Source organism: Macrobrachium nipponense, chromosome 2 (genome assembly GCF_015104395.2).
Source record: "Macrobrachium nipponense isolate FS-2020 chromosome 2, ASM1510439v2, whole genome shotgun sequence".
Classification (NCBI taxonomy): Eukaryota; Metazoa; Arthropoda; class Malacostraca; order Decapoda; family Palaemonidae; genus Macrobrachium; species Macrobrachium nipponense.
The window spans coordinates 159210059-159235058 of record NC_087201.1 but is presented as its reverse complement, the minus strand read 5'-3'; the positions used below and the strand labels follow the sequence as shown (position 1 = coordinate 159235058).

The 25000-nt window shown below is 37.1% G+C and overlaps 1 protein-coding gene across 9 annotated transcripts in view; it reads left to right on the top strand.

Moving 5' to 3' along the window:
- LOC135221077 (disks large homolog 5-like) overlaps positions 1-25000 on the top strand; it is a 625627-nt gene that overhangs the window by 334779 nt on the left and 265848 nt on the right. For 5 of the 9 annotated variants that reach the window (XR_010315871.1, XM_064258853.1, XM_064258854.1 and 2 more), the window contains exon 2: positions 1-1274. This exon is cut by the window's left edge and continues 1717 nt beyond it. The exons of 1 other annotated variant lie outside the window; for it this stretch is intronic. Coding sequence is in view for 7 of the 8 variants with exons in the window: in XM_064258853.1 (XP_064114923.1) it covers positions 1-1274 (1274 nt within the window). In the remaining variant the exon portion in view is untranslated. The remainder of the gene's footprint in view (positions 1275-25000) is intronic. 3 more of the 9 variants (XM_064258857.1, XM_064258856.1, XM_064258855.1) reach the window with 3 other exon arrangements.

Below are 25000 nucleotides of genomic sequence, written 5' to 3'. Positions count from 1 at the left end.
AACTGCCGCCATGGGTAAGAGCCGTTCATGGCAGCAGAGCCATGAAGCTGAACCTCTGCCTGGCCCTCTCCCACGAACCTACACAGTCTCTGAAAAGAGAGGGCGGCGTTCTTCAGTACGTCTGGCGCCCCCCTCCCCTACTCGCCCCAGCCCGCCCTCCTACTCTCACTCCCCTGCCAGATCCCCGCTAGCTGCCCTACCGCCCCAGTCTCATCCTTCAGTCACGACACACGCATCCATACATGACAGCCGACACATACATCACCCTCCTATGCGCAGTCAGGCTAGTATAGGTGGCTATGGAGCTCCTCCTTCGGCCAGCCATACCCCGCATCTCACTGATTATGTAGAATTGCGAAATTACGAAGCCATGGAACGTCAACAACAACAGCAGCAAGAGTACGTAGATTTGCGTCAATATCGAGCCGACCAAGTGCGCCCTCCTCGAGACCCTCACTGGCGGGAAAGATTCTATCCACCTGCTGCATTTACACACCTTAAACAGTTGCAACAACAACAGCTACAACAACAGCTTCAGCATCAACAGTTCCAACAGCAATTGCAACAGCAGGCTATTCGACTGAAGCAACAGAGGCAACTGCAGCACCAGAAGAGTATGATGCAGCAAGGTGGTTATGACAGTCAGTACGGATCACCTCAACGAATGGACGGCGAGTACGCATCCCTTCAGGAAGTGCGGGATGGCATGGTAAGAAGCGATTCTGTTCGAGAGACCATCATCCAGAACGGTGCCATAAGGGAAGGCATCTTGCGAAATGGTTCCGTACGCAACGGAGTAGTTCGGGAAGGCTCTATGCGAGAGGCCTTCGTGCGGGAAGGGTCAGTGCACCGGGAGGGATCCGTGAGAGGGGACAGCACCGTCAGATATCGCCCTCCCCCCTTGAGCAAGCCGCAGGGCGGCTCCCACCACGGCAAACCGGTGAAGTCTTCGTCGCTCATGACCTCTCAAGAGTTGCTCAACACCCTCAAAAGGCAGTTAGCACTGTCCTCTCCGACGCACACTTCACGCAGCAAGAGCCTGGAGGCAGGACGGGCGGCCATGGCGGTTTTGGGCACGGAGGGTGAGCGTGAGGAGGAAGGAAAAAGGGCGGTGGTGGGTGAGGAGGGCGGCGAGGCAGGCCGCCTTTCCCCCGCCCTGATGGCCCTGGTGGCGGAGAAGCGGGCGCGCCTGAAGAGGTCGACAGGCGCGTTCACAGGTAGCGGCGGGGGACGCGTGCCAGTGTTGCGACAGTTCACCGCCCCACCAGCGAGATGTACAGTAGTTCACACCCCCTCATAGCACCGCACCTGCCGCCGCTACCTGCTGCCCTCACTCACAACACCTACCTGCCACAACACCACGCAGACACAATGACCACACTCTCTGTCGTACTGTGTAGTACACGTCACACATGCAACACTGAGCACATGTATTCTCACAAAGTTCATAGCCTGTAGGAAGGATTCAAATTCATTTGGCTTGGTTTCATGAAAATTATGTTCACATCTTTGGTCGTAGAAATGTTTCTCCTACAAGCTCGGAACTTTTGCACACCTAAATATTTCTCTTGACACTTAACACCCACATTTCCAGTGCTAAATATAAAGTTTACCTTTGTTTCATATTTCTTTATCATCACATTTTTGTATCATTATTACATATGCTTTATTCAAACAGTATTATTTCTTCTTTTTCACGTGTATTTTTTGTTCTATTTTGATTTTTCAATCTCTTAAATGTTCGTGAATCACGTATTAGTGATTTCGTACTTGTGATAATTTGACAGGAGAATCCTATAAGTTGTGTTTGTTTCCGTGGACACTTAAAAAATCGCGGCCTTTTTCTACGAAGTTGTGTATTTTTGGCAAACTTGAAGATGTTCTGTTTTGTTCTGTCACAAGCAGCATCCAAATGGTTTTATGTGCAATCTCTTGCATTTCAAGTCTGCTGTTCTCTGATCGAAGAATGATTAAGACGTCTCTTGCAATTTTTCCCATCTGATTGGAGGTTCTGTTTAACAAGAGAATTCAAAGGCACTTTTTGCAGTACTTTCCTCTCATTCTCATTTTTCTTATTTTATATTTATATACTTGTTGGGTTATAAAGTGAAAGATAAAAGATTCTAGCATAAACATAGTGCCTATTGCTTAATGATTGCTTTCGTTGATATAGAGTGCCTATCAAATGAATGTAAACCCGGCTAAATTCTTGTAAACAATATCAGAAGCCTGTTCTGCAATTTTTCACATTTTTCACTTTTTCATGTCATGGAAACAAAAGTAAATGTTCAAGAGAAGACGTCTATATATAGCAGTCGAATATGGAAGAAAGTTCAGATGCTCCTCTATTGTTTTATTTACATTTTTCTTATGTGCATACTTCTGGAAAGTTCATTCTTTTTAATTGTCCGGCCTCGAAGTTTGTTTTCTGTACATTTTTTTTTATTCACTTTACAATACAATACAGAACCAATTTATCTACTCTCACCACAACAACGAAGCGTCAGGAACAACGGCCACATACTGGAACAAACAGCATGTCATAGGCATGGCGTACTGACACAGCAACCCGACACTCACAAACATACACAAACATACGCAGATCCACTAAAGTGAATGTGCTCGTACTGTATGTTGTGTTAATGGCATCAATTATTATTCTATTCATTATTATTATTATTATCATTATTATTATTATTATCACTTTTTTAAATGTTGTGCGTGTGTGTGTGTGTTTCGTTTTACAACTGTCATCCTAATATTGACATGCAAAAAGCTATACACACTCACCTGTAGACCCAGCATACTCTATTTTTCCTTAAATATATGCAGCATACACAAAGAGTATGAGGCCCTTTAGTCAGCAGGCTATCGTAAGAACTAAAGACCAGTATTAATACAACTAACAGTATATAGAATAACTGTTCAGCAGGCTTTGTATCGTGTCAAAGAAGTATTTCACTGACTTTATTTCCACTGACGAGTACCTTCCTTACTCCAGTTTTTATTCATTATTATTATCAGTGTGGGTCTTCCTATCATGCTAATTGTCATGTGTATTATCTATGCATTTATATTTGATTCATTTTTGTCAGAAACCTTCCGTGTTATATGCGAGAGGTCCTTTATTGCAATACTATTCATTGTCTTTGTGTCTTTAAATATGATGACCATGGTTACTATGGCAATATGTGTTCGATTTCAATGTTTAAGGCTTTCTTCATTAAATGACATAACGTTTCTGCTATGATCACAACTCTCACCATAACTATGGCTACTGCTACTAATGCTGATGCTGTAATAAATAGTAGTTGTTTATTTTCTGAGTCCTTATCACTAACGGGCCTTTAAAACGAATCACACTCAAAGTCCCTTTTGTGTGTGTAGTGCTGCACCCTTTCGTGCTAAATTATCACTTAATTAATGGAAATGATTTAACTATGGTGTTCCCTCTCCACGACCAATTCCTCCCTTTTATTAAATATGATTGTTATTCTCATTATTAAGAAGATTAATCGTGTCACTAAGCCCATGTCAGCGGATATTTTTGCTTATTTTTCTTCTTTTTTGTAAGTACATCATCTCCACTCGTTCCAAGTAAAGGTTTTTATAACAAAGTGACTCTTGTGCCCCATATTTTCTCGCTATTGTTGTTGTATGTCCTCTTACATAATGGGATGTGCCTTCACCCAGTCCACAATTGTTAAGTTTCGATGGCTAATTGTGACATTTTATTTCAAGTTGAGACATTTGCCCCGCCCCTTTGGCGACGTACAGTTGCCAGATGCCTGCAGATGAAAAACATTTAGCTTTGCTAAAAAGAGTCAGGAGATTTTTGATGACTGTACTGTTGTGAAAGAGGTGTGTTTGTATCAACTTGAAACATTATAAATTTTATTTTGTTGCTTTGTATTCTATAATTTATTCGTAATATATTTGCACATACTGTCTGTTGTTACGAAGTAACTTATTGTCTTTAATAAGTCTTAATCATATCTTTTGAATAAACCCAGTGGGTGTTTTTGTCCCGTTTAAACACGAGCCTTAAAAATACACAAAATACAGTTTTAACATAAATATATGTAGAAATTCGCCTTACTCATGAAACGAACGCAGCTGATAATGACAGTTTGACTGAATTGAAGTTAAATGGTAGCGATTGCATTGACTTTAGTGGGTTGAGTTTTCACATGGTTTCCTCTGTTTCAGTGCTCTGAGGCTAAGATACTTACTCCTTTTCACTTTTTCCCTTGATCAAGTTCTGGCATTTTTGCTGATTAACATTTTGTTATTTTTAGAAAATGTCTTTGAGCCTCAGGTTTTGAAGATTAACTTTAGTGTATAGTAAGACCCTATACGAACGCTTTCGTTTGCTGAACATATTTTGCTTTATTTCTCTTTTTGTGACTTCATTCATCACTTGCCTTTTTTTTTTTATTAAGTTATTGTGATGCATTTATCTATCGTTTTTTTCTTTTGTCAGTCAGTATCCTTCTCTCTCTCTCTCTCTCTCTCTCTCTCTCTCTCTCTCTCTCTCTCTCTTCGACCGATGTGCATAAAGGAACTTTCCATACACCTTAGAATATACTTTTTAATCACTCCCACTGCTATCACTACTTCTTCTGTAGTCAATCTGTCACCATTCGTCTCTGTTCAGAGGTCCACATCAGGCCTCTTGCTCCCTTAAATATCTTACTATGGTCGAAGGGGTTCTTCATCTTCACTCCTGTCTCTTTCTACTTTCTATTTCGTCTTCTTGTTTTATCAGTTTGCTTTTGATTATTGCCCAAGTGTTTGTTAATGAGTTTCTCATTCTTTGTTTCTGTTCACTGTTCTGATATGTTACCTGTTTCTACGTTTGCCCACCCCCCTCTTTCTCTCTCTCTCTCTTTTATGTCTTCCTTTTCCATTTCGTTCGGTTTTCCTTTTTGTTTCATTTCCGATTTTCACTTAGCTTGAATAAGTGTCTGTAAACTTGTTATATCCATATATATCTCACTATGTAAAGAAAGAAAGAGAAAAGAAAGAAAAAAAAGAGGCCAAGAGGGCAGCAGGAGCTATCGTCAGCTGCGGTCACCAATCGTCTTCTTTTTTTATCCATTTCACCTGATGTCTTTTGTCTCTGATATTGATTAGTGACTCCCATTCATATATATTATATAGATGTTCGATCTATTTTATTTATTTGCTCCCTTACATTAATATCTATTACTCTCTCTTTTTTTTTTATGAATGACCTCTTGAGTTCCCCCTCACCCTCTTCCCCCCCGCAACAACCCCCCCTCTTTTTCCATCCCTCCCCCCCCCCCCTTTTTCCATCCCTCCCCCGGGGCTTCAGAATTCCATTCCATCCTCGTCTTTCCTCTATAAAGGGAATCCCAGATCATTTATGCACTGCCTTTTGCTATTTCCTTCATCCTGTCACTTCTTCCTTCCACCCCCACATCCCTTCCCTTACACCCACCCCTACCCATACCCCTACCCCTACCCCTATCCCTACCCCTACCCCTACCCCTACCCCTATCTCCCCCTCTCAAAAAGAATATCCGCCCATCCTTTTGTTATTTTCAACCCCTGAATAACCTATCTCCCCCCCCCCCCCATCCCTTTTATAGTTTACGTTCTGTCTTGGCACATGGACCTCTCCCACAAACCCACAGCCCCCCCCCTCCCCCCATTGACGAGTACCTAGCAAATGAAAAAAGAAAAGAAGCCAATTGATTTACTGTACATTTCTTGGTGTGCATTCTTGGAATTTTGATGACCGCAAGTGTTCATTTGTCATTCCCTTTATCTGTAGCTGCAACAGACGATGAAGTTATTTATAAAATTACCTTCAGGATTGGTTCATCACATGCATGACTTTAAAAAAAAAACATTCGTAATAGAATTTTGAAATGGTTGTGAAAGCAAATTGGATTAATGAAGAACTCGTCCGTACATTCTACTGGAGAGTGGATTGGATGCGACGATTAAAAAATACCCGAATGTCAGATCCGATAAGGAACTGTTTAATTATTGTCGATATCATTCCATCAGGACTTGGAAATCCTTGCGGTCATCAAAGTGGAATGTTTATAACGGTGATCTGTGTCGTACGTTACCCTCTCAAGTTTTCAGTATTGGTGTTGTGTTCTGATTTTATATTCATTTTTTACCCTCCCCTGTTATCCTCTTCATTTATTATTATTATCGTTCTATTTTATTATTATTATTACCTTTTTGAATTCCCAATAGCACTCTTGTATAACACCCGTTTCTTTCTCTTGGATGGAATGTTCCGTGAGAAATAAAACGTTGCCATGTCATGTTTTTGTCGATCTCTTTCTATTTATAGTTCTGTATTCCATGGACTGTCTGTCTATTAGCGTAGACAGGTTGCTCAAGATCATTCCTATTATTATTATTATTATTATTATTATTATTATTATCATTATATTTATTATTATTGTCACTTGTTGTTGTACTGTGATCACCGTCACTTGCACTCTTTATAGATATATATTTGATATTGTAATTATGATATGATGATGATTATTGTTAATATTATTATTATTATTCTTAATTACTCTTGTACAAGTCTGTCACTTTTTCTCTCGACTTATGTCCCTGACCACCCCACCCCCCTAACCCCACACCACGTCTTTTTAGTCGAGTATAGCACCTTGCCCCCCACTCAAAAGTACAGTTTCAGATCACTGCTAGAAATTCCGCACGTTGCAAATATTGAAAGGAAATGGCGGTTCAAGGTAGGTGATGATTGTCTGTTCATGGATTATCTTCTTCTATTTACAACTGATTCAACTTTTTTTTTTCATCAATATCCTCTTGTTATTGTTTTCGATTGCTTTCGTGGAGGAAAACTTTAAGTATTCCTGGCAAAAACTCAATTTTTCTCTGAGATTAGACAGCGTTATCTTAATGTACAGAGGATGATTCAGATCTGCCTGAACTTTTTTATGGAGTTAGAGTGGGATAGGGAACTTTAGAGATAATTAACTCCAGAAGTAGAATGAAGTTGCTGCTTTACATAATTTTCTAAATGATGTTGACTTTTATTATTTTCTTTTTCTAAGTGATGCGGACTCTTACAGACTTATTTTTGTAAATGATGCTGACTTTTACAAATTTATTTCTCTAAATGATGCTGACTTTTTACAAATTTATTTCTTTAAATGATGCTGACTTTTACAAATTTATTTCTCTAAATGATGTTGACTTTTACAAATTTATTTTTCTAAATGATGTTGACTTTAATTATTTATTTTTCTAAATGATGTTGACTTTTATAGATTTATTTTACTGAATGATGCTGACTTTTCTAATGGATTTGACATACGAATGATGCGACTTTCTACAAAGTATTGAACTACGAATTGATTTGGTTTTACAGGTGTCATAGATTTTCTCGAGTTGATTCGTCTTTTCTCGTCAAATAGTACAATAAGTGTTGACCTGGATGAATCGAGTTGGATTTGACTCATGTTTATAAATTAACATTACCTGTTGAGAGTGTTTGATAATTAGTTGTTTTCTCTGACCATAAGTGAAATGATCTGACTGCTTGAATTTATCGTTTTTTTTTTTTTTTTTTTTTTATATATAAAACAAAAATGCCATATGGTTGGGTATATTGAAATGGTTTATATATATATATATATATATATATATATATATATATATATATATATATATATATATATATTCTGTTACAACAGAATTCCATCTAATAAAGGGAGCCCATAAAACACCAAAATATATATATAGAGAAAATACTATATATTTCAGAGACTGCTGTCACCCTCTTCTTCTACCTGAAGAGGGAGACAGCTGTCTCTTGAAATATATAGTATTTTCTCTATATATTTTGGCGTTTTTATGGGCTCCTTTTATTCTATATATATATATTATATATATATATATATATATATATATATATATATATATGTGTGTGTGTATATATATATATATATATATATATTATATATATATAAAAGCGGTGCATAAAAGAACTGCATTAAAAGAGCTTACATTAAAAGGGCTCTTGACACCTGGAACGAGTAGGTGGAGCTTTTACGATAAAGTGAATGTGCTGTTTCAAAATCTTGTTGTTTGAGGGCGCCTGTCCTCAACGCATTTGCCGATGAAGTAGGTAAGAATATAAAAGACAGTGATGAATTAGGAATGCCGAATTGGTCTTTCAAGAAGTCGGCTATACCTTTTAAAAAAGTTTTCAACCAGAGAAAGAGTGGGTCTTCGTAGTCCCCCCCACCCCCCACCCTTTTTTTTTTTTTTTTTTTTTTTTTTTTTTTTTTTTTTTGTATTCTCAGTTCATCTTCTAATGAAAGAATAAGGGTCTAATTATTTCCTATCTGCATTCCCAATTACATCCAGTTCAGCTGTATTTGATTATCTCGTTGCCGTTTCCACAACTTGTTTCTATATATATACTATATATATATATATAGATATATAAATATATTATATAATATATTAATATATATATTTATATATACTTATATATAATAGAATTATATATATATATATATAGTATAAAGCGAATACCGAAATTTTTTAAACATACACACACACACACACACACGCACACACACACACACACACACACACACACACATATATATATAATATATATATATATATATATATATATATATATATACATACTATATATATATATGTGTGTGTGGGTGCATGGAGAGAGAGAGAGAGAGAGAGAGAGAGAGAGAGAGAGAGAGAGAGAGAGAGAGAGAGAGAGAGGGTCGTGTACATTCTACAAATAGGGCTCAATATTTTAGAGTATTACAATCTTCGATCTACGGATAATATCCGAAAAATCGGTACTGAAGAACAATACGCAGTCGCCACATTCGTTAATTGTTTCGCTCAAATGCATTTACGCGCTGGCAAACCTTATCCTTGTCAGCCGAGTCGGTTTGGGAACTTGTATTAAATAATTATGTGCCTGCACATACCCATAACACGCTTTAAATTCATTTCAGTTTCTCACTCCGATAACCGGTAATGAAAAATTTAATCTTATTTACGATTATGCTTACCATTCAAACCATTCAATGTATGCATATATGCATATATACACGTACAATCATACATGCGCATAACACGTTTTGAATTCATTTCAAGTTCGTACTCTCCCATTCGGCAAAAAAAGAGGGAACAAATTAATATTGTTTACTATTTAATATCATCCCTTCGGGGAATTTTGCACACACTATTATTCTAGGAGTGGTTGGGGGAGGGGAGTTGGGTGCTGTGTTATTCCGCACACCATTATTCCTCGGGGCGGACGGGTGGGGTTCCCTGATCTGATGAGGTAGGAAGGTTCCAAGCGCAAAGGAGTTCGTAATGGGGAGGTAAATTGTGGTAAACTGCAACTGCCAGCGACAACAGCAGCCGGGATGTATAGGAGGGGAATTCCCCGACAGTCCCCGAGATGGAATTTCGCTGATGACCAACCCACCCGCTGTTGCGTAGCTCCGTTTTGAATTTTTTTTTATTTTTTTGTTTTTTCGTTTTTGTGGGTAGTATCTAGATTGTCTGGCGGTATTGAAATCTGTGGGCATTCGTGTGGTGTTTATACAGTGTGTGTCTGTGTGATATATATATATATATATATATATATATATATATATATATATATATATATATATATATATATATATATACATACGTACATAGACACATTCTTGCATACACTATTTCCACCATCATTGAAATAATGCTACAAAATAACTGTTGAGATTCGTATATAAGAAACCACTGATATTCAATATTTCCCCTAAGCAGTTGATGTGAAGAATGAAAACATCTTTGCATTAGAAAAAGTATATACATCCAAAAGAGCGAATTGTGGACGATAACTTTTGCCCACGCATTTTTCTTCATATCTGAATCACTCATCCCGGGAATTAAGTAAATTCCAGAGGTTTGCGTTTAGCGAGATTTTCCTTGATTGGTTTGTGCAAAGATAGTTTTGGTGTTATTTTAACGATGAATAATTGCGCTTTATTGCTGGGCGTGATGTTTTTAAGTCGACTGACGTGATAATGTCTGTACCTTGCTGTGGATAAATTTCTCCTCCCGCCAATAATAAAAATGATAAAAGGGCAATACACGTTCATTTTACTCTGCATACCTGCAGTACATTGTTTCTTAATCATATATATAGTTATTGATACTTATGCCAGCTTTTGCACGGCAAAACGTTGTAATATTTATGCCAGCTATTGTACGGCAAAACCTTATAATATTCATCCCAGCTTTTGCTCAGTAAAACTATAATATTTATTCCAGGTTTTGCTCAGTAAAACGATATAATATTTATACCAGCTTTAGCTCAGTAAAATTATAATATTTATACCAGCTTTTGCACGGTAAAACGTTGTAATTTTTATGCCAGCTCTTGCACTGTAAAACCTTATAATATTTATACCAGCTTCTTCTCAGTAAAACTAATATTTATACCAGCTTTTGCTTAGTAAAACTTTAATATTGATACCAGTTTTTGCTCAGTAAAATTATAATATTTATACCAGTTTTTGCTCAGTAAAACTGTAATATTTATACCAGTTTTTGCTCAGTAAAACTATAATATTTATACCAGTTTTTGCTCAGTAAAGCTATATTTATACCAGCTTCTGCTCAGCAAAACTATAATATTTATGCCAGATTTTGCTCAGTAAAACTTTAAAATTTATAACAGCTTTTTGCTCAGTAAAACTGTTTTATTTATACCAGCTTTTGCTCAGTAAAACTATAATGTTTATCCCAGCTTTTGTTCCGTTAAACGATATAATATTTATACCAGCTTTTGCTCAGTAAAATTATAATATTTATACCAGCTTTTGCTCAGTAAAATGATATAATATTTATACCAGCTTTTGCTCGATAAAACGATGTAATAATCAGCAGCATTTGCGTAGTAAAACTATAATATTTATACCAGCTTTTGCTCAGTAAAAGTATAATTTTTATACCAGCTTTTGCTCAGTAAAACTACTACTAATACCATCTTCTGCTCAGTAAAACTATAATATTTATACCAATTTTTGCTCAGTAAAACTATAATATTTACACCAGTTTTTGCTCAGTAAAAGTATAATATTTATACCAGTTTTTGCTCAATAAAACTATAATATTTATACCATCTTCTGCTCAGTAAAACTATAATATTTATACCAGCTTTTGCTCAGTAAAACTATAATATTTATACCAGCTTGTTCAGTAAACTTAATATTTTATATTCAGCATTTGCTCAGCGAAATAATAATTTATACCAGCTTTTTTTGTGGGGGGTAGAAAACAATATTTATACCAGCTTTTGCTCAGTAAAACTTTAATATTTATACCAGCTTTTGCTCATTAAACTTTAATATTTATACCAGCTTTTGCTCAGTAAAACTATATTATTCCAGCTTTTGCTCAGTAAAACTATATTTATACCTGCATTTGCTCAGTAAAACTATATTATTCCAGCTTTTGCTCAGTAAAACTATATTTATACCTGCATTTGCTCAGTAAAACTTTATTATTCCAGCTTTTGCTCAGTAAAACTAATAATTTTTTTATTTTACCACTTTTGCTCAGTAAAACTATAATATTTATACCAGCTTGTTCAGTAAAACTATAATATTTATATCAGCATTTGCTCAGCAGAAGGTAAAAATATTTATAACCGTTTTTTTTTGGTAGTAAAAACAATATTTTATACCCTTTTGCTCAGTTTAAAAAATTTTATTTATACCAGCTTTTTGCTCATTAAACTTTAAATTTTAAACCAGCTTTTGGCCGTAAAAACTAATTATTCCAAGCTTTTGCTCAATAAACTATTTATTTTACCTGCATTTGCCCAGAAAACTATATTATTCCAGCTTTTGCTCAGTAAAACTATATTTATACCTGCATTTGCTCAGTAAAACTATATTATTCCAGCTTTTGCTCAGTAAAACTATATTTATACCTGCATTTGCTCAGTAAAACTTTATTATTCCAGCTTTTGCTCAGTAAAACTATAATATTTATACCAGCTTTTGCTCAGTAAAACTATCTTATTTATGCCTGCTTTTGCACAGCAAAATCTTATAACATTTTTTATACCCGCTCTTGTTTTAGAGATAACTTTCTCTCACTGGTCTATTTCAGATTGGTTTGAAAACTTAGACAATGAATTTGTTTTGATTCTGAAGCCGAACAGTGGCACTTTCATCAAAATATGTTCAAAAGGCCGAGCAACAAAAATGAAAGGTCAAAGGGTCGTCAGTGAAAAAAAAAGCAAAACATTTATGTACCTTGCTGTTCAAAAGTGTTCACCAAAAAGAGATGATTATATATACGACTTTTTTCATTTAAAAATACAGGTTGCTTTTCCTATAATGTAGAGGTTTGTGGTATTTCCATTACTGAATAAAGCGTATTAACAGAATGGAAACACTTTATTCACACACACATATATATAAATGTATATTATATAAAATGAGAGAGAGAGAGAGAGAGAGAGAGAGAGAGAGAGAGAGAGAGAGACTTGGTTGCATATATTATTTGTTGCTTCTTCCACATTCTTTGACGAGCTCTTTATATGAATAAAATCAAGCTTCTTCCATATTTGTAGACGTCAGTTTCGCACCGTACTATATAAATGATATAGGGACACTTTTTATTTATTTATTTATTTTTTATTTCAACTTTGTAAGTATATTTACCGAGCCTCTTTTCCGGGAAGATTCAAGTCCAATACCAGAGCGCTTTTTCGACTTGTTTGCTTTTTGTGTTTTTTATTTATTTATTTATTTTTTTTTTTTTGGCAAGTTCTGGTTGAGAGCGGTTGCCAGGTACCTCTTGTTTGTTCTGAAATACACACACACTCTCTCTCTCTCTCTCTCTCTCTCTCTCTCTCTCTCTCTCTCTCTCTCTCTCTCTAAAAACGTATATGTAAATTGCATTAAAACGTTTTGATTGAAGGAAATATAATGTAATCTCTCTCTCTCTCTCTCTCTCTCTCTCTCTCTCTCTCTCTCTCTCTCTCTCTCTCTAAAAACGTATATATAAATTGCATTAATACGTTTTGATTGAAGGAAATATTATGTAATCTCTCTCTCTCTCTCTCTCTCTCTCTCTCTCTCTCTCTCTCTCTAAATACGTGTTATAAATTGCATTAATACGTTTTGATTAAGGGAAATATAATAATGGAATCTCTCTCTCTCTCTCTCTCTCTCTCTCTCTCTCTCTCTCTCTCTCTCTCTCTCTCTCTCTCAGACGTATATATAAATTGCATTATTTCGTTTTGAAGGATATTATGATGGAATTCCTTTAACCTGCGGCATCGAATGTAATCAGAATGGCGGGGCGATTGGAAAGGTCACGAGTCACCAACTGTTACGTAGCCGCGTTACCGAACATCATTTCGTCATGTTGAGCCGAAGGGATTAAGCCGCGTTCAAGAGGGGATTCTGCTGGCGGGTCACGGTTACGTAGTAGATGCAGCACCACTGTCTCTTCCGGAGTGGGGCGTCGTTCGAAAGGTCTTTTCGTCGAACGTTTCCTCGTGTGGGGTATAACTTTTACGAGGCGTTTTGTCGCTTTCCTTTGTTCATGCAATGCAATGGAATGCATTACTGCTCTAAAACAATGTTCCTTATATTTTAGTAATTTATTGACGTTTGTAGCTATTTATTTAGTAATTTATTTTTCTTTTCCAATAACTGATATCTGCTTTTTGCGTTTCCTATCACCTCCTGATGCCTCTTTCCAGTGAACACCATATTTCTTTGGAAGCTTTGATTACAAGTCATTGGCCTCTTCTGTGGACTGGTTCCGTGTGAATAGGGTTCGTCTTCTGATTAATAATGGTGATAATTCATACATCACCCGCTCTTCTTGTTCTTCCTTTATATGCGCCATAATGAAACGAAATATATTTCGTAAGGAATTACTTTAATTTCTTATGTTTCTGGTCTTTTGACTGGTTACAAAGAAGTTGCGGCTGGCATGTATTCAAGGGCATACCAATGAATATAGTCTGCGTTCGTTAGTTTTATTATTATTTCAGTTAGCCCAGTCCATATCATATTTCTTCCGCTCCGTAGCTGGCGGTTGTCCCGCTGCAAATAATGAAGTTCATTCTGTTTAGCAAAAGGAAAGGAGTAGGTGGGGAATGATTATTTTAATCTCTTAATTCCACCATTCAAGAGTTCGTCGTTTTTTTTTTTTTTTTTTTTTTTTCCCCAAGTAGACCTGGGTCATTCTGACTCTGTGGTGTGCAGCTGAACTCAGCTGACACTCTAACCTCCCAAGTTGGTGCTAATGGCATCCCCAAATTATCTGCATCTCCCTATCATCATCATCTCATCTAAATATGGAACTTCAGAATTTCCCTTTTGTTTTAACTCTCGCCCAGTCTTGGTCCACCAGGTCCAGAAAAGGGCGCAGGATCAGCATCCCTAGAAGCTTCCTTCATATTCAAACCGGAAGGATTGATCCCTCTGGGGCAACTACTGCTAATGTGGAAAAGTATATGGTAGTATCCGAATGAGTTTGCCCAGCCCCATACTTTTTGCCTTCATGGCCACTCCCCCACGATTATCTGATATCAGAGACACAATTTAGTCCATATATCGTAGAAGTCACCATGGGATGTCACGGAACGGGTCTAAAGCTTTCCTTCTTGGTCCGGAGTCCTACCTCTTGCCAGCGAAGCAACCAGCCTATATACTATATTTTTGGTCTTTTATTTTTATTATTATTACATATTTTGTAGTATATTCATTGATGCCTTGTTGTCAGTTGAGACTTTTCCTTTCTCTCTCTCTCTCTCTCTCTCTCTCTCTCTCTCTCTCTCTCTCTCTCTCTCTCTCTCTCTCTCGTACGTGCATATCTTTGGGTGTTTTTGAAGCCTCTTTTTATATTAAGTTCGTTTCATCTCAAGACTTTTACGTCTGTAGTAGTAATCCATTAGCTGATTTGATTCCTCGGTAGACCGGATTCTTTCATGGAGCCGATGGGGAAGACTTTTTTTTGTCTGCCATATGCAGACTTGAAATAAAACTCCCGTATGGACGGCCCTCTCTTTCATATCATTTTTACTGTTCTCCTTTGTAGACTTGCTTTGGATTCCCTTTTTTTTATTACTTGAAATTATTTATCCCGTTTCCAAGCGAGTGTCTCCTTTTTTTCCCTTGTCTCTTTTCTTGTATATAAAAGTGTAAGTCACTTTTTTGAAAAGTTTATGGCATTTTTTCCCTCTTGAGGGAGAAGATTCGGGAAATGTGCAATTTGCTTTCATTAAAGGTGAAATGAAACTTGAAATGAATTTGGTTGCATTAATTTTGTCAGTCCTTTTCCTGTGATTTTGAATTAGTTATTTGCAACGTTTTGTTATTCACTGTGATGTTAAAAACTTTGGGTTTTTTTTTCTCTCCAGTTTGACCCGACACATATTGCTTTTTTTTCAAGGTAATATTTCTCATTTCATCCTTTTCCTTTTACATTCTCAACTCGGGGTAGGTAGGAATGGGCGTTGAGTTGTTTGCCGTTCCGTCAGTCAGCCCTTTCATGTGATAGGAATTGGAAGAGGTCCTGAAATTCGAGGTTAAGGAAGATTTGCAGAAAGCCAATTTTAGTCACTTTTTCAAAAGTGAAAGTTAAGTTGTACAAAAGGGCCTCTTCTTTCTACTTTCCGGAAACGGGTTTGGTAAATATAATCATCCACAGTTTTGTTTTCCTTCTCTACCAATTTAGAGAATCTCTCCTTCCCAAGTTTATCTTTGGAGGTTATCAGTTGGAAAGTCTTATTCTTAGGTAATATAGCCGTGCAAGCGCGCTGTATGACATCTGTTTACGTAAGATCTTGGTACATTGTATAAAATTACACTTGGAATTCAAAAGCTTTATGGATGATGTTCATAGTCTTCCATTTTGACAGTTTCACTGCACTGGAAAGAATTATGCCTTTTTTTGTTCATTGTCTTCATTTTGAACATTTTCCATAGGACTTCTCACCGTGTCATCTTTCCCTGGGGAAAGATGACACGGTGAGCCTTTCTGCAGAGAAGAAATCCAGAATAGCCCCTTCATCTCCGCCATCGACCTGAAAGGAAAACAGATGGCTCATATATACAATTACTCGTGTCCAGAAGGAGCGTTTTTCGTGTTACATATCTGTCTTGAGAAATGTCTCTCAGGGGAACCCCGGGGGGAGAGAAATTCTCAAATGCGATAACGATACAAATTTTGTGGAGAGGTTCATTTCTTGAAAGTTTCTGCGGCGGTGGACGCCGTTATCTGAGAAATATCGTCGGGGAAGTGATTGCTCTTCATGACTCAGTCTCTCTTCCTCCTCCCCAGAGAGAGAGAGAGAGAGAGAGAGAGAGAGAGAGAGAGAGAGGCACTGGAAGAGAGCAGAGGTTTGGTTTATGGACTTCGGTTATTTATTTAAAAAGAAGAGAAAAAAATATTCAACCGCAGGGGCAGAAAAGAGGGACGTGGGACTTGAAAATGATTATCGGAGGACAAATCTGTTAATGGGAGTTTTTCTTCCTTTTATCCCCGTGTCTTCATTCCTCTGTTCTAGACATCAAAGCCAGAATCCATCTCATTAAGTTCTTTTATGGTAAGAGGCCCTTTTCTCCTCCTCCTCCTCCTCCTCCTCATCGTCGCTCAATTTTTTTTTTTCCCCGTCCGCGGTTTTATGAGGTATCTTTCTTTTTACCCTTAGTGGTTTTCCTAAGGTGGTGGTTTGGTGGTGGTGAAGGTAGAGGTTTAGGGTTGGGAGAGGGGAAGGGGAGGGATTAAGAGGTGGAGAGGGGAAAAGGGGGGAAGGGTGTTTTACTCAAACTATTGAGAAGTACGGGCATCAAAGGGGACGACAACTGGGCCCCGGAAAGGATCTAAAATCTCCCCGTGTCGCATAGTGATGCTGTTTACGAAGAGGAATGCCCCAGGGGCGGGATGCTGGGGAAGGGAAGTGGGGGGGGGGTAGGGGGAAGGGAGGGCGAAACGGTAGGAAATGTAAAAAAAAAAGTCTGGAAATGACTTATCAGCAAACTTTACTAAAGGGAAAGTTCGTAGTATATCATTTTATCGCGGCAATTTTTACATCGCGCCGTTTCCCAGTATTTCTTGGGGGGAGTTGTGTCTGTCATTACCTTAATTACTGATGTTAGGATTTCAGATGAAATGTGTTGCTTTGTTTTGGGCGGGGGAAATTCCAGTCCAATTATTTTTATAATGTAAACCTCACGTAAATTGTTGAAATTCAAAACTGTAGGTTTTCTTGAGGGAAAGAATGTGTTCAGAGCTCGTCTGCAGTGTTGATGTTTACTGTATTGTTAGTCTCTCTCTCTCTCTCTCTCTCTCTCTCTCTCTCTCTCACTCTGAACAATATACTCTCTCTCTCTCTCTCTCTCTCTCTCTCTCTCTCTCTCTCTCTCTCTCTCTCTCTCTCTCTCTCACACACACACACACACACACACACACACACACACACAACGCGAGTATTTGTTAAGTTAGAAAAATAGTAGACTGAAAGATAGGTCAAACGTTATTCTTCCAAGTATGTAAGATATTTTATTTGCAAAAACATTTGTGTGATCAAATAAAATATATTTTTAGCTTCTTTTTTTGTGCATTCTGACATTGAAGGCAGAATAGAACTAAGGGTAAATCAAGATACGAATAGATATGGCGGGAATTAAATGTGAATTAATATTTCAAATCACACTAAAAAAATATATATATATTTTTTTGGTTTTAAAACTAATGACTGACGGCTGTGGTTTATTCCCATGAGTAATGTTATTCATCTCATTATGACACTTGGCCTCATGTCGTCTGCAAGTTGTAACTCTTTAGGATGGACTCTTTAGCTAACGTCATCGATTACTTATGTCCGCCAGTGCATAGATTCCGAAGTGAAATAAGCAGAAAAGGTAAATTAGTCGTTTTAGCGAGAGGTTTAATGCCCCCCCTCAAAAAAAAAAAAAAAAAAAAAAAAAAAAAAAAAAAAAAAAAACGCCTCTGTGGCGTGATCGGTATGGTCTTGACATGCCGCCTTGGTGGTCGCGAGATCGATTCACGGGCATTCCATTGAGGTGTGAGAGATATGTATTTCTGGTGATAGAAGTTCATTCTCGACGTGGTTCGGAAGTCACGTAAAGCCGTTGGTCCCGTTGCTGAATAACCACTGGTTCCATGCAACGTTAAAAAAAAATAATAAAAAATAAAACAGCATCGGCTCACAGACCTCTTGTTTGTTTTATCTTATTCTGATGTCGAAAGGTCCCCCTGTTTAAGTGGTCCCTCAGGCAAGTTCTCCCCCCGGCCACTTTCAAGAAGCGTCCTTTCAAATAAGAGTTTTGCCTGTTTGTTGTCCTTACGTAGTAGAGGTGATTGGTATTCATGCCGTTGGTGGAACCCTATTATAGCCCATCTTCTCTCCCGGATACTTTTCACGAGACTTATCTAGGCGAGATTAAGAAGGATCAGGAAGGGGCTCCCGTGGAACCAACCCCATCCTGCCGCCACGCCTTCAACTGCTCTTTAGGAAGTTAATTAGAAACCTGGCGGGAAGGTTTTTTTTTTTTTTTTTTTTTTTTTTTTTTTTTTTTTTTTTTTTTTCCTATTTTCTTTGTTGTGGATTAGGGATTTTCCGTGCTCGCCCCCGCAAGTGCCACAATATTTTATATCTATATATATATATATATATATATATGTGTGTGTGTGTGTGTGTGATGATTATAATCACATTAGCACGTGATTCATTTATCACACATATCCACAGGTGAAAAATAAGAAGCAGGGTGTATGTCAGTGGCTTGGAAATAAAGTCGAAACCGGTCAGGACCTTCACCCTGCTTCTTATTTATTTCACCTGTGGAGATATATATATATATATATATATATATATATATATATATATATATATATATACATACATACATACATACATGTACATATACATACACACACACCGTCAAAAATGATGGTATTATAAGAGTATCGAGATGATAATTTCGACGCAAAAGATGTTAGTGATTGCCCAGATGATCGTTGCAAGGCAAATGACAGCATAGTTTGAATTTGAATTGTACTAAAAAGAAATGTTTTGTTTCAAAGAGCCTTTGCCCTTAATGTTAATCAGTGTTGGTTTAATGCAAAAGATTACTTCGTTTTTGCCCTATGATAAAATTCAAACATTTATTGGTATGGTAAATGAAGCTAAATATTATACATATAGTGTAATTTACGCCGATAAAAATTATGTTGATGTTGGTGGTTGCACAGAGATGACATAAATAGATGCACCCCCCCCCTTTTTTATTATTATTATTATTATTATTATTATTATTATTTAATGGTGATGAACTTGAATTGACGAAACGCACAAACTCCCACTCGAGCAAATGGCCACCTACTGACCTTGCTATGAGATTCGGTCTTATCAAAAGGTTCTTTTTCTGATCCATCCCCAGTTTTGATCTGGGATTGCTCACGATTGCAGAATGAGCTGTGGTGTTTCTACACAATACTTTTCCTTTCTCTCTCTCTCTCTCTCTCTCTCTCTCTCTCTCTCTCTCCGTGATTGAATGAACTCAACTTGACTCCCGTGGAAGTATAATTTAGTAAGTGAAGTGATGCCTTCTTTCTACTGGTCATATGTATTTAACCTTTACTTACGAACGGAAGCAGTGTTTCTCTCTCTCTCTCTCTCTCTCTCTCTCTCTCTCTCTCTCTCTCTCTCTCTCTCTCTCCTCTCTTCCCCTGGGTCCCGTTGGAAGGTTCATCGCCCAAAAAGCATTTCTCGATAAGTCTTGCCTGGAAATCTTTGTTATATGCGACTGTGAGTTTTGTTGTTAAGCCGTTCCCGAAAGGAGTAATTAGTAGCTTTATGTCTCCAGTTAATGAGTTCCAGCGGCTTCATTTCGAGAGGGCCTTCTCTCTCTCTCTGGCTCTCTCTCTTCTCCTTCTCTCTCTCTCTCTCTCTCTCTCTCTCTCTCTCTCTCTCAGTATTCGAACGAACCTTCTGTATTTCCAGATCGAGACAGATTGTCCTTTGAATTTGTGTTTAGACTGAGCTGCTTTATATATATATATATATATATATATATATATATATATATATATATATATATATATATATATATATATGTACTTTTTATTTACACTGATCTTCCTTTTATTTATATCTCTCTCTCTCTCTCTCTCTCTCTCTCTCTCTCTCTCTCTCTCTCTCTCTCTCTCTCTCTCTCTCTCTCTATATATATATATATATATATATATATATAAAATATCGTATATTTGCGATGTGGTTGAAATAGATTTCTGTAGATTGAATTATTTGCATCGAATAGCAATATCAGTCATCCCTAAAGTATAAGCTTCGCATTTAACAGGTATAAATGTAGCTGATTTGAAAACGAGTGGATCATTTATCGCTCGATTCCAGACTTTCGAATTGAAACTTGAAACGATTGAAAGTGAAATCGTGCTTTAGTCAATTTTAAATCTACTCCTATTTCTTCCTCTAATGTGCACTGAAATTACCTAAAAGTGAAACCGTGCTTTAGTCATTTTTAAATCTACACCTATTTCTTCCTCTAATGTGCACTGAAATTACCTGTCCTTCAGTATTGCAGTTGTCTGATTCATTTAAAGTGTCTTTCGGCTTGATTACAAAATACTTAATTGTAGTAGATAATTAGTTTACCTTAAAATGTTCAGCTTAGTAAATTACGAAGCATCTGATTATTTCTCCAATCCATTTTTAACGTTTGAAAAATTAAACACGACAGTGCGTTCACTGATCGAATAAGGGTTTGATGATATATGTTTTGTGTGATAATTAACGGTTAAAGGCATTTAGAATTGTTGAAAACTGGAATAAACGAAAGACAGCCAGTCACTACACCAAATCATCGAACTCTATTGCCTTAATGTCTTGGAATCAAGGGCACTCTAAATCTTGGAGAACCTCACGTCTGTTGATGCTCGTTCACTGAAGGAGAGAGAGAGAGAGAGAGAGAGAGAGAGAGAGAGAGAGAGAGAGAGAGAGAGAAATAATGTTTCCATTCGTTGGTAAAGGTTAAATGAAATGTACCAGTAGAAAGACGGCATATTACAATCTCCCATTTCACTTATTAAATTATATTTTTACGGGAGTAAGCTGAGTTAATTCAATCACAGAGAGAGAGAGAGAGAGAGAGAGAGAGAGAGAGAAATGCTTCCGTTCGTAATTAAAGGTTAAATGCATATGACCAGTAGAATGACGGCATCATTTCACTTACTAAATTATACTTTCACGGCAGTTAAGTAGAGCTAATTCAATCACACACACACACACAGAGAGAGAGAGAGAGAGAGAGAGAGAGAGAGAGAGAGAGAGAGAGAGAGAGAGTGGTGGTTTCTGCGGTCTGTGTATTAAGTGTTGGGACTTTTTCAATATATTTCAGTACATTCTCCCATTTAATAAATTGTTTTAGACGATACGAATGTTATGAATCTGCCGCACGACACCGCTTTTCAATACGAGTCCGTTACGTGTCTCCTGCTTGCCATTTAATGTATATTACGTGTAGGGAAAATACAAAATCCCGTGATAGATGCTTGAACATATCACAGTAAAATATTGTCGTGCATTTCAATGCGATTGCTGCAACAGAAGGGAAATGGCATTGAAAAATGATGAAACGTGCTTTCATACAAAGTTCGGGGGAACATTGCCTTCCATGATTTTCCAGTTTGTCCAATATGGAAATTTTAACGTGACTTGATGGAATTTGGTGTAAGCATCATTCAGTATTATCGGAGTGGTCTTTATTGGTGCTTTTGTTATTTATTTGCTGTTCTTAAATGCTACGCGAGCTTTTGGGGTAGGACGAGCAGGTTATAAAGCGAAATGATATATTTTCCCATTGTCATTATCTCTAACGTTTGTGTCGCTCGTAATTCATTGCGTAATGCTGCTTCGGAGTGTATTTTAATAACTTAGTCTGCGTTAATAGCTTCTTCTGTGCCTTAAAAGCGTCGACAGACACTAAAAGCTGTTTATTCTACTAAATAACCAGGAGGTTGGAAAACATTATAACTTTAATCCAGCTGTATAAAATCTGGTTTGTGCTATATTATGATTATCAGTCTGGGCAATCGCGAATCGAACTCATTCATCTGAAACTACGTATGTGTAAATTGTTTAAAGATTTACTCCACGGCCTGGTTCCAGAGCTGTAAATGGAAGGCGGTTGTATGAGGAACATTATATATATATATATATATACATATTATATACGATACATATATATATATATATATATATATATAATATATATAACATTATATATATATATATATTTATACATACTAGTACATATACATAAGCAAATACTGCATGAAAATGACAGGCAGGCAGAAGGTGTACACACACACACACACACACACACACACACACACACAGAGAGAGAAGGGAGAGAGATAATATGCAGTGTTGAACTGAAACAGATTTCAGAGAGGTTAACTCTTGATTTGCAATTTCCCTTCTCCCCACCTCCAACGAATCCCTTTGTGGCAGCGAGTCGAACGCCTCTCTGAAAGAAAACCTTTCTCTCGCAGAGCAGAAAAGAAAAGAAAAAAAAAAAAAGATAGAGAGGAAAAAAAAAAAAAAAAAAAGACGTCAATTCCCCGCGGATAGAGATGATTGTTTTGTGCTCTTCTGCGACTCGTTGTTTTTCTGTCCTAATCCCCAAATTATCGTGATTTGAATGGATTTCACCGCTTCGGTCGCTACTCTGGGAGTTAGGGAATCTCTCTCTCTCTCCCCCCTTCCCCATCTTTTTTTTTTTTTAGCCACCCCCTCTCCCTCCTCACGGGTCGGGCTAAAGTCCAATTGGTGTAAAAGGGAGACTGCTCCCCGTTTATATCTGTTCAAGTGGGTGACTATTTTTTCCCGTGGCTGCCATTTATTCAGTGGGTGGTGAGGAGTGTTATCTAACCTCCCTTTTATTTTGTGGCGTAATTTGGGATATGATTTTAGGGATGAGACTTCGTTCCGAGAGAGAGAGAGAGAGAGAGAGAGAGAGAGAGAGAGAGAAGAACAATTACCATTTTCTGGTAATCAAATTTATATCCTCTTTTCTTTTCGTGGGTGAGCAATTTAGTTTCAACTCGGGTGATTAAGAAATAGCTGAAGGACAAGATAGGGAAAATGATGTCCATACTTTTGACTTTTGTGATTTTTTTTTCCCCAGAGACGATTACGATGAAAGGGGTTTTGTGTGTGTGTGTGTGTGTGTGTGTGTGTTTAATAGCCACAATGACTTTTTATAACTTTTGTCGTCGTTGCAGTTTGTAGGTTATTATTAATTATATTATTACTGTGTTTTTAATTTGCTACGGAAAATTACCCCTCTCTCTCTCTCTCTCTCAGACGTATTTGATATGTTTAGACATGCACACACATGTACATATATATATATATATATATATATATATATATATATATATATATAATATATATATATATGTGTGTGTGTGTGTGTGTGTGTGTGTATGTATGTACATATCTACACATTAAACACGTCCAAGTACGTGTACAACTCATGTACGTACCCAAATGTGTCAGTCCCGGGCACGTAAAGTTACTGCATTTCCACGGTTTCGTTGTACGAAAACCCGAATATCTTATTAGTATTCATTCATGCAGGCTTTTCAAATACAGAATTTTGCCGTAAGGGTTTGAATGACTCGGCTCTTACTATATTCATATTAGGTTTGACCAGCTAATGATAACAGCATGTAGAATGGTGTGGCTAAAAAATAGGTCTGGTAGGCGCTTCGTATCGTTATACATTGTCAAACACTTTTAGTGACTCGTCTCTGGTCTACCTTACAAACAATTTGTTTATTTTAGTAGCCGGCCACTTACGGGCCAACCACTTTCCACTCAGTGTCCCGTGTGCGGGCAGCCTTAAGTGTTCTTCAGTAATTCGAAGCGATGAAATGGTCGTGGGAAAAAAAATTGGTAAAAAAAGAGATAGCTTGCAAGTGGAGAACTTGCCGGTTGACAGACTAGTGAAATGAAAACAGACACACACACACACAACAGATGCAACAGTCGTCGTCGTCCACCGTCTCTCTCTCTCTCTCTCTCTCTCTCTCCTCTCTCTCTCTCTCTCTCTCAAGGTAAATTAACATAGTTTCAAGGATGCACCTCGCCGGTAAAATCATTAACATGGATTACTTTGTCGGCTTTGCCCAGTTTATTCCATGACCTCGGGTAATCCGGCGGATTGTCCAGGCATTGTTCGTAAGACCCTTTTGAGACTGCATTTCATGGCGTTGCTTTATATATGTATAAATATACATATTTATATATATATATATATATATATATATATATATATATATATATATATATTATATGCATTAGGCTACAATGTCCTTTGATCTCCAATTCGCTCTACCCCGGAATTAATATCTTTTCATATATGTTAACCGAAGGGGAATTTTTTTGTTTTTTTTATTTGATAATAATTTCGTCCTCTCGTGGGTTCGAACCAGCGCACAGTGGAGAAATCAGGACTTCAGTGACGCCTAATCCTGAAGTCCTGATTTTTCCTCTGTGCGTTGGTTCGAACCCACAAGAGGGACGAAGTCACTGTCAACTAAAATATTCCCTTCGGTTATATATGAAAATATATTAATTCCGGGGTAGAGCGAATTGGAGATTAAAGGACATTTGTAATCAATGCATGTATATGAATCACGGTGATGTGATATATATATATATATATATATATATATATATATATATATATATATATATATATATATATATAAAACGTTTCAGTGTGCTGTATTGAAAACTGTACATTTTAAATCTCTTGTTATTTATGCCCGGAGCATTATTTAGAAAATATACATCGCATGCTTTTTGATGACTCCATTCTTTTTCTGGACGTCGTCGATTTTTGTTTAT